This window comes from Zootoca vivipara, chromosome 2 (assembly GCF_965207765.1).
Source record: "Zootoca vivipara chromosome 2, rZooViv2.hap1.1, whole genome shotgun sequence".
Lineage (NCBI taxonomy): Eukaryota > Metazoa > Chordata > Lepidosauria > Squamata > Lacertidae > Zootoca > Zootoca vivipara.
This window is the reverse complement of record NC_142584.1, coordinates 12,487,450-12,498,307: the sequence shown is the minus strand read 5'-3', so window position 1 is coordinate 12,498,307 and position 10,858 is coordinate 12,487,450. Positions and strand designations below refer to the sequence as shown.

General features: G+C 46.5%; 1 protein-coding gene across 1 annotated transcript; it reads left to right on the top strand.

The window, feature by feature from the left end:
* The first annotated feature begins 1,459 nt into the window (after nt 1-1,459).
* LOC118081586 (aquaporin-4-like) lies at nt 1,460-10,531 on the top strand. The gene is made up of 5 exons (XM_035108081.2): nt 1,460-1,474; nt 4,477-4,833; nt 6,656-6,820; nt 8,989-9,069; nt 10,328-10,531. The coding sequence occupies exons 1-5, from the start codon at nt 1,460-1,462 to the stop codon at nt 10,529-10,531; spliced, it is 822 nt and encodes a 273-aa protein (XP_034963972.2).
* Nucleotides 10,532-10,858: the final 327 nt, after the last annotated feature.

Below are 10,858 nucleotides of genomic sequence, written 5' to 3'. Positions count from 1 at the left end.
TCACTCTTTTTTCAGGGGCAACTTTCTCTGATGTCATCCATTCCAACACACCCAAATCAGTTTCCTACTACTGTATACCTCTACAAGCTGGGAGGGCGGGTGGGAATAAGCAAGGAAAACCTACTGTCCGATGCCATATCTGTGCTGTGCTGGTCTTCTGTTTGCAATGCATGTGTTTCCACTAAAAAATACTGCCTTGGAAGTGATACAGTTCATTCTACCAATTCAGAACTCGTAACCAGGCTTTCCCCAAAAGTCTTTGCTTAGCTGGCTGTGTCATTGGCATGGATTTTGCTGCTGGTTATTATGCCTTTTGTTCCTTGCTATAAAGGTGGGTAGGTGTTTCCTTGGTGATGGTGCTGCATGTTGTCCTTTGTGTTGCCTTTATTATGCCTTGCTGTTTTTGTTTGTCACTTTGGGTTTGTCTTGAGTAAAATGGGGTAACAACAACAACAACAACAACACACTATTGCTGCAGTCTTGGAAGCAGATGCAAGAGGAACTGTCCCAGACATAACAAGAACATTGTGATACAAGACGCTGCTGTTCCAGGCATCCAAACTGAGTTTGCTGCCTTGGCTTCATAATCTCTTCCTTCCTCCTCTCTCACATCGCAAAGGAGTCTGGAGATCAGGCCAGCCTGGGCCCGAGCATGGCATGTGCCTGACTTGATCCTGCAAAACATTATCTACAGATTCAATGCAAATTTGAACTTATTTCTGTGCATATTCAGTTACCACTCTTGTGCTCACTCTCAGCAATGGAAAAGTCATCAGCCCATTTAACTGCATGATCTCTCTTTGGGGGAGAGGAAAAACACATCTATTGCCTGTTTCATATTTAAATTCATTGAAATGTGTGCTATCCATCTTTGATCATACAGAAATGAGTTCCAGCCTGGGGCAATGGTAACTGTGACAACCCTCTTCAGATGAGCTTCAAAGGAACCTGTTGCCTGGACATCTTCAGTGTCAACCCAGAAATTATCAACACACACACACACACACATTTTAAAGCATTTTTTAAAAAGTATATTTTGTGTTTTCCCTCCCTAGAGATTTCCCCCTTCACCCTCTTTCCCTCAGACCCTGGTTGGGGAAGGACAATGTTGATAGTAGGATGTTAGTTGACTGAACCCAGCAGGGCTGCGTCAAAGGCATTGTAAGAATCTGTGTTATGACAAAGTATCATGAGTTGAGGACACTTATGAATAATGGGCTTTAAAGACTTCTTGGTACATCTCATGAACTCCAGCACCAAATTCTACTTCTGATCATTTGGCTGTTCCTTGATATCCTCCCTTCATCTTCCTCTGGATTGTTTCTGCTTCACCCTTAATAGGATGCTAACGGGAGGGTGAAGGGAGGGAGGGAAGGAGGCTGTGGGAGAAAGGTGGACCACTAGATGACAGCAACAAAGCACCTTCCCTCACTCAGATCAGAATTTGCAGCCAGACACCATGGGCATCAGGGAGGTAAGAACATCCTTCTGTGAATATAGGAGGCAGCCAAATTGGATGTATTTTGATAGTGTTCACCCACAACTCCCTTCCTATTGCGTAGTTGACGTCCACCTGTTTTCCCCTGTAACAACCCATCTATGTGTCCATCTATATACTTTATCAGTCATTTCTGTGAGTAGGTTCTGTCCTTTTCACCTTTTCTGATCCCTCAACACATTTTTGCTTCAGTTACAGGTAGGTAGCCATGTTGGTCTGACGCAGTCAAAACAAAATAAAAAAATCCTTCCAGTAGCACCTTAGAGACCAACTAAGTTTGTCATAGGTATGAGCTTTCGTGTGCATGCACACTTCTTCAGATACAGTTCATATGGCCACTTTGAAAACGTTCACCAAATCCAAAACGGAGACCGTGGCCGCTAACAAACAGTAACTTAACAATGCAGACAGCATATTTTTATCAGGGCCAGTATAAGCTCAGAATCAGAAAAGAAATGTTTAAGTAGTTAGCAGATACTGTGCCCGACAGAAGGTACAGAATCATTTTTGTCATTGGGACTTAAATTGATTTAGAACTGTGTGTGTTATTCCAGTTTGTGATGCCAATTCTTTCATTGTTTTCTTCTTGCATAACACACAAAAGGCTACATGCATCTTTCTTCTTCTCTGGCGATCATTTGTAGCTGAGTAAGATTGTCTTCCATAAACACGGTTTTAAAAGTGAGTCCGTAAGTGACTGTGGAGGCCAATTCTGGATCCACACGTCCTTCCACAGTGAGGACATAGGTTTCCAGGCGGGAGTCAATCACAGTGAGGGTTTGCCAAGTGTGCCTTCCTCTTAGCACGTTTCTCCCTTGCATCCTGAGTTCGAGCGTCTTCAAAACCTTTGGTAAAGGCTGTTCTCCCATTGGAGCACTCGCAGGCCTGTGTTTTCCAGTTGTTGGTGTTTATACTACATTTTTTTAGATTTGCCTTGAGAGGGTCTTTGAACTTCTTTTGTTGACCGCCAGCATTACGCTTTCCATTTTTAAGTTTGGAGTAGAGTAGTTGCTTTGGAAGACGATCATCAGGCATTCGCAGAACAAACACCATGGTGTGCACAAGGGGTTGGAGGGGGAGATTCCTAATCCTCTTGGCCAATAGAGCACAGGTTGTGTTTTCAAAGTCAGTATACCTTTGACTGCCAGATGCTGGAGACAACTATGGGATGGATATGCCACCAACAAGTGTTCTTTTGTGAACACCCTTTGGCATCCGTTTGGCCGCTGGTGGGACTCCTGAATGCACCCTTGTTGTCACTAAGCCGCGATTCGTAGGTTATATTTGCACATACTATGTTTCCGCAGGGCATGAGATCAATGGATCCCACACTGAGATGCCATTTCATTATATTTCTATGCTGGCAGCAACACAAGGATCTCAGAGTGTCACGCATTCTACTCTCACTCCTCCCTCAATTTCGTCAATTTCCCTCAATACCATCAATTTTGTCTTCACAGTAACCCTTGAGGTAGGTTAGTCAGGCTGAGAGAGAGTTACTGACCCAAGGGTCACTCAGTGAACTTCATGGCCGTGTGAGGAGTTAAACCCAAGGTCTCCCTGGCTCCATCTGACACTGACCACAAAACCATGCTGGCCTCTGTGATCTTAGTGCTTGATTTCTCTTGCCATATTTATTCTGGTGGTTCAGTAGATATGGGGCTGAGCCTGCATATTTACTCCCCCAGGATCAATCCTCTGCCAGTTGGGGGTTTTAGAGAAAGTATTTACCTCTCAGAGGCATTCCTGCTTACATACCACACACTCAAGGTACTTCATGTGGCCTGCATCACATGATGGGGTGAGAATGCATAACAAAAAAGTTTCTGAACTTTGAGACTCGAGGGACAGGCATTAGGAAACAGACGAGGCCAGTTGGAATCCCATCCCAAACTGGACTCCCTCCTACCGCTTAATAACTCATTTTAGATCAGGAGATAGGAACCTCCAACCCACAGACAATCTTGGTCCACCAGGGGTTTCAATTAGGCCAGGCATCCTCAAACTTCGGCCCTCCAGATGTTTTGGACTACAATTCCCATCTTCCCCGACCACTGGTCCTGTTAGCTAGGGATCATGGAAGTTGTAGGCCAAAACATCTGGAGGGCCGCAGTTTGGGGGTGCCTGAATTAGGCCCACAAGGTGGTGGTTGTTTTCTTGGCCTACCTGCCAATCAGGTGACATCACCCAACAGGAAGGTGGCCTAAGCTGTTGCTAGGTTTGGCTGTGTGAGCAAATTGTCTGTAGCCTGCAGAAGGCAGGACCGAACCCTTGCCTGTCAGCTGATGGATGGGGAGTTCAGTCCTGCTTGGTCCAGCGGCACAAGTGAATATCCCATGGGGAACTCGCATTTGTAGCCATTGCCGGAAGACGAGAGAGAGAGGTGTAAAAAAGACTTCTTCTCACTGCCCATTGGCTGGAAGTGGAAGCCTGCTTGATTCAGGTATCAGCCCTCACCCACAGACCAGTGACACCTTTGACAGCACAACCCACTTGCCAATCATCTGACCTGACTTCAATACGATGTCAGATGGTCAACAGGTGGCACGGTTGATCCCATTCACCTGCCAAAGCTGGCACACGGATTGGGAAGATAAGGATCTGGCCAATGGGCTCAAAAAGTCCCCCACCCTTGTTTTAAATTAAGTCATTCATCTCAACAAAGATATTAACCAGGGGAAACCTTTAATGCCCAGCTGTTCTGGTGCATTTGGGGGCAATGCAGTGAAGAGATATTCCAGCTCCTTCCTGCATCGTGGACTGGTAAAAAAATCCATGGAAACTGAAGACTGGAATTTTATTTTCTATTGTACTTTGGCCATGCGACGGTGATAGGTCTGATGTTAAAACATATGTAGAGATTTGCTTGCGTTAGCAGGTCAAATGGTTGTAGTGGCCCATTCCTGGAACAAGCAGTCTTCTGTGTCCATCTGCGGGTGATAACGTCCCTTGACTCTTCCTTCTTCCCTCAACTCCAGGAACTGCAGAGCCGTCAGTTTTGGTGCTGCCTGCTGGCAGAGGCAGGGGGCACCCTTATCTTCGTTTGGGTGGTGCTGGGCGCATCGTCCCCTGCGAGCCCCAAAGAGGTGCTTCCTTCCCCTCTTCAGCCAGCCCTTGCTGCAGGGCTGGTAGCTGTCAGCTTGGCTCACTGCTTTGGCGACATCAGCGGTGCCCAAGTCAACCCGGCGCTCACGGTGGCCTTCCTCTGCACCCGCAAACTGGATGCTCTGCACGCAGCAAGCTATATCCTGGCCCAGTGCTTGGGTGCCATCTTAGCTTCGGGCGTCTTCTACCTTGTGTTGCCCACCTCAGCCGTGGGGCAATTGGTCACCAAGGTAAGCCACACTCCTTTATCCCTCCTTCTTTGGGACTCCCTCCCCGTGAGACATCCGCCTTTCAACTTTAACTCTGCCCGCTTTAGCCAAGAATAGAAATGAAACAAAGTAGCCATATTTTGAAGAGCAAAAAATGAGGACGCAATGGATAAAGTAATTTACAGTTTTGTTTTGGTTTTTGTGTGTGTGAAAAATCAATCAATAAGATTCACCCAAGGGGGAAAAAGGAACATCCTAAGAAAAAGCGGGACAGGATCAAATAAGAAACCAGGACCATTTATGTAAATCTGGGTCTGTCCTTAGAAAATAGGGACACTTGGAGGGTCTGTGTCAGGAATGAGCCAGCTCCAAGTGAAGGTTTGCAGCCAGTTGCTGAAAGCAGCCAGGAACAGAGAAGCTTAGATGTTAGTCAGGCAGGGGAGAGCCGGCAGCTGCATATTTTGGCTCTTCCTGACCTTGACAGTCTGGCTGATAAGGCAGTAGCTGAGAGCAGGCTAAAACACAACCAAAGCTCGCAGGAAGTACAAAAAGGCGCAAATAGAGACAGCGTCTCAGAAAAGGAAGAGGTTGGAGCTGATCCACTTAAGTCTGAAGAGGCAGTGAATAGGAGGGCTGCTAGATAGGTAGCAAAACAAGAGACGTAAGGGTCATAAGTTCAATATCTTCTGTCACCGCCAGAAAGAGTTTTTCAGAAGGGTCACCTTGAATAATGATGCCGGTGGCTTTGTTAGAGTCGTCTGGAGCTATCTGTTTGTTTTTGCAAAAAATCCTCCTTTTTAATTACCTACGCTTACTGTGTTATCAAGCTGAGAACCTAGACTCTTGACAGTCTGAGCCTGTGGCGGGTCTTGAATTTAAATGGGTGACCTTAGAAATGTTACATAGGGCGTCCAGCTGAGTGCCATCATCTCTCTCTGGGCAATGAAGGGAACTGCAGCCAAGGAACTACCTGGTACCAACAGGTAGATGATTCTAGAAGAGCTTCCAAGGAAGCACCGATGGCTGTTCTGAGCAAATAGGAAGTCTTGCTGGCTGCATGGGACCATTGCTTTCCTCATGCTCCTCCCTGCCTTCAGTTGCTGACTTGCTGCCCGCATCCCAGCAGCCCACTGCTCTCTTATGCCCCCACTTCCCATAGGCTACAGGTGGCCCCTTTTTCTGCCAGCTGCCTGGTTCTCGTCTCAAACTATCTCTTGAAACAACAGGTCCTTTTGGATTGTCCTTCCCACCAACCACAGTCAAAAGCTACTTCATTTCACACTATTACAGACATTAACTCCACATTTTTTATATAAAAAAGTCTTTTCTCTTATCTTTAAGCTACACATGTGCATAGCTGTGAAGGAGAGAATGCGTGAGTAAGTAGTTACCTGGCAATAAATGATAGCCATCTCAAAGTTATCTCAGATGCAGAACTAAGATAGCACAAGTTACCAAATTGGTAACGTGACTTATAATATTACCCTCCATTTGTGACAGATTTAAAAGAAATGCAAGCTGTTGGCTTTGTGTTTCTTTAAGTTGTCACAGTATTTGGATTCCGCATCATGAATGCAACAAAGTATTCTGACCAATGAAGGGTTTTAAAGACATGCAAAGATTACCCAGCTGCCATGAACTTTCTTGGGTCAAACAGTGATGCATATAGAACTGATTTTAAATAGAGTCATAGAATTATTATTATTATTTGGGGGGGGGGGTTCCTCAGAGCCCATCAAGTCCACTCACATGCTGAGTGGAGCAGGAAGATCAGCTGGTTTAAGAAATTAAGCAGTGTACTAACACTTTCAACATAAAAACAGTTTGAACTGCAACATTTCAGGTCAGCAGCGAAGGGAACGCTGGGCAGGCCTTGGGGATGGAAGCCTTTTCCACTTTCCAGCTAGCTCTCACCATCTTTGCTGTAGAAGACCATCGGAGGCGTGAGTTGGGTGAGCCTGGAATCTTGGCCATTGGCTTCTCTGTAATCGCAGGAGCACTAGCTGCGGTAAGAGCCTTTGCTCGTGGTTTATAAAGTTCAGAGTGATTGAAGGCTTTGTGGCTGGAAACCTGGGCCCAGCATCTCAAGTTGCCCACGACTGAAGGCTGATTTTTAACGTCATTCCCTCGCTTCCCCCGGTGTGTCAGACGATAGCATTCCCTCCTACCGCTTCATAAGACGCATGGAATGTCAGGTTGAATTACAGTGGCACCTTGGTTGTCAAACTTAATCCGTTCCGGGAGTCCGCGCGGAACCGTTCGAAAACCAAGGCGCGGCTTCTGATTGGCTGCAGGAGTGTCCTGCACTCAATCAGAAGCCGTGGAAGCCGTGTTGGAAGTTTGGCTTCCAAAAAATGTTTGTAAACCGGAACACTCACTTCCGGGTTTGCAGCATTCGGGAGCCGATTTGTTCAGGAGCCAAGCCAACCAAGATACCACTGTACTTAAACAGAGCAATATCCTAGTCCAAATGACTTCAGAAAACAATATATATACAGTGGAGCCTCTGCTTACCACCATAATCCTTTCTGGTGGCCTGTCCTTTAGGCAAAATGGGTCGCTGGTAGAAGCGCCGTTGTGCGCATGTGCAGACGGTGGCAGCCGCTTCTGCACGAATCACGGCAAACCCGGTATTTACTTCTGGGTTTGCCGCAGTTGCGACTTGGATTGTGCCCAAGTAGAGGTGGTCATAAGTAGAGGTTCTACTGTAATTTAAAAGATGCTCTGTCTGCAAAGCTTTGGGCCACATTGGCTTTGTAGATGATATGCCTCCCAGATTACAATCTTATATTCTTTGTATTGCTGGCTATACTCCTCAGTGTCAGCCCAAGCTATTGTGTCTGAAAACTGGAGATTGAAGGAATCATGCAATCTTGGCTGGATAAAGTAAGAGTAAGCTCAGGCCTGAAGCAGGGAATTAATTTCAACAGCTGCACGCAGCACTGCGTTCAGTACTGCTGCACAAAAGGAGGGCTGACAAATCAGAAAGTATACTAAAACCAACACTGGCACACACAGAAAAAGTTTGTAAGGAAATATATGCATATTTGCACAATGGCTTCAGATCACAGAATGTGGGGATTCTGGCTGAAGAATCAGTTGTATCAGGAAACCTCTCACCACTGCCTTACTTGCATCCCAAATGACCCTTTTATCTATCTCTGTAATCAAATTTATTTCAAAATAGTCCTTTAGGGTCTTTTGGCCTTCTTAACAATCTCTTCATTTCTCATCAATGCATCATTCATCCTCCATCTGAAAGAACCCTGCAGAGACAACTTTAATTCTAAACACACAGCATTATGGTCCGAACATGTCCTTGGGCAAATTTGTACCTTGATCATTCTCAGGGACAATTCTCTGGTTATCCATATATAATCCAGGCGGGACCACGATTGTTGAGCTGGCTGAAGAATCAGGTTTTTTCTTTGTTTTTGTTTTTGTGTTTGTGCAGAAACCTTTACTAGTAATTCAGGAGTGAAGCAAATTTAATACCAATGGTTGGGAACAGCTTACCTTCCAAGTCCCGGACTGCAGAATCCGGGACCGGCAGCCGTGTGACACCGGAAGTTGCGTCGACGTAACTTCCGGTGTCGCTTTGCCCTTCTGTGGGCACCAAAAATGGCTGCCGCCGGCTTCGAAAGTCGCTTGTACGCATGTCAGGAAGTGCGTCGACGCAACTTCCGGTGTCGCTTCGCCCATCTATGGGCACCAAAAATGGCCGCCGCTGACACCGGAAGTCGCGTCTATGCACTTCTGGACATGCGTAGGTGCAACTTTTGAAGCCGGCGGCGGCCATTTTTGGTGCCCATAGAAGGGCAAATCGGAAAGGAAAAAAAAGGCCGCTGGCAGGAGAAAATAACGGAAAAAACGGGAGACGAAGTGATACGGGGGACCACCAGGAAAAGGTAAGTAAAAACGGGGGTTTCCCGGGGAAAACGGGGTACTTGGCAGCTATGGAACAGATTTTTGAGACCCTATGGGCAGGAGGACTTACTTCTTATATACCTATGTAGCACCTAGCACATATTCAATCATTTATGAACAATAGATGATGTTCAGCAAGACACTTGGTTGTTTTTGACATAATGACAACAAACTAACTCACAGAACAATCTGCCCAAAGGAGGGAGATGGACCACCACTGACTATACCATTATGATATCTCTGCTGCAGGGTACGTTCTCCGGAGGCAGCATGAACCCAGCACGGTCCCTGGGACCAGCTGTCGTGACAGGAATTTGGGAACATCACTGGGTAAGTGGATGGAGGAGAGCCTTTTGAGAGACGAGTGGTTATTTGCGCCCCCCTTTTCAGACTTCATGTATTTCAGTTGGCCCTCTGTGCTCCAGTTGTTTTCCTTCAAGCTTTTCTGGCTTAGTGTCTTTATTTTTCATTTTAGAATATTCTTTATTAAAAAAATATAAAGTACAGAATTACTAGTGCGCCGAGTAAGATAAGACACACACACACAAAGAAGAAACAAGAAATACTACCCATGTAGAAAATAAAACAGAAAAACAACAAAAAACATATTGTGTGCCTTACAAAAAAGGGAGAAATTGTTATTGTAGTTAACAATTGTAGTTAATGCATTTTAGTTGGCCCTCAGTGCTCCAGGTTTTTTATTTATTTATTTATTTATTTATTTATTTATTTATTTATTTATTTATTTATTTATTTATTTATACCCCGCCCATCTGGCTGGGTTTCCCCAGCCACTCTGGGCGGCTTCCAACAGAAAAATACAATACAATAATGGATTAAATATTAAAAGCCTCCCTAAACAGGGCTGCCTTCAGATGTCTTCTGGTAGTTGTTTTTCTCTTTGACATTTGATGGGAGGGCATTCCACAGGGCGGGCGCCACTACCGAGAAGGCCCTCTGCCTAGTTCCCTGCAACTTGGCTTCTCGCAACGAGGGAACCGCCAGAAGGCCCTCAGTGCTGGACCTCAGTGTCCGGCCAAAACGATGGGGGTAGAGACACTCCTTCAGGTATACTGGACCGAGGCCATTTAGGGCTTTAAAGGTCAGCACCAACACTTTGAACTGTGTTCGGAAACGTACTGGGAGCCAATGTAGATCTTTCAAGACCGGTGTTACGTCTATTACTGCCAGGGGTGCCAACTTGAATAAAATATTGGTGGGGGCAGGTAAGCCCTGACCCACATAATCGATCACATGATGCGACGCACATACCCTATTTGAATGGCAATGCCCATCAACTTGGGGGAGGGAGGCCCCCTCAAATATTTTATTGGAGGGGCTGAAAGTACCTCAGCCCCTAGGAGTTGGCTCCTATGAAGGCTGCTTAGAAACCCTGAGTGTTGTGATTCCCTGCCTCTCTTGAGATCCCACCAAGTTGATCCAGTCCCTCTAAAACAGCCTCCCTTAACCCATCCTGGTTGCTTTCGGGCCATCTTCTCTAACCTCACACCTTTCCCAAGGATGAGACAGGTGCTTCAGGTTGCCTCTTTTGCGCGCTCTCTCTCTCTCTCTCCTCCCCTCCTTCCAGGTGTACTGGCTCGGCCCCATCCTTGGCGCAGTCCTTGCCGGTGTCTCCTACGAATTCTTCTTTGCCAACAATGCTTCACGGGAGAAGCTGGTTGCCTGCCTGACCTGCCGCGACATAGAGATCGTGGAGGCGGCCAGCATGTCTCGTTCTTCTGTCTCGGCCGCTGCCAAGCCGCCTTGCAATGGGGAACACAGCACCGAATAGAAGGCAACGACTTTCCCTCTCTGGCTTCCTGCTGCTACCCCCCATGCGACAAAACTCCCTCCTCTTAGCAAGGCTTCCTTTGCCACTTTTAAACCCAGCTGCTATCTTCTGTATATGATCACCTGCACTCTGGCACTAGGGTGGGACTCTGGAATCTGAACTCCTAAAGATGGCACAGCCTGGCATTGATGGCACAGAGCACGTCCACTGGTTCTGGCCCCCTGACTTAGAGAGTATGGCGGTCTCATAGGCTAACACAAGCAAGAGCTGGAAAGCAGGATTCCTGGGTTCTCTTTGGGTAAGGTCCAGTGAGCCAGAATTTGGTGC

Excerpts from the sequence above, each read along its gene's own strand:
- LOC118081586 (XM_035108081.2), top strand. Across the intron at positions 4,834-6,655 it reads TGGGGCAATTGGTCACCAAG|GTCAGCAGCGAAGGGAACGC; the intron begins GTAAGCCACACT and ends GCAACATTTCAG. Across the intron at positions 6,821-8,988 it reads TCGCAGGAGCACTAGCTGCG|GGTACGTTCTCCGGAGGCAG; the intron begins GTAAGAGCCTTT and ends TCTCTGCTGCAG.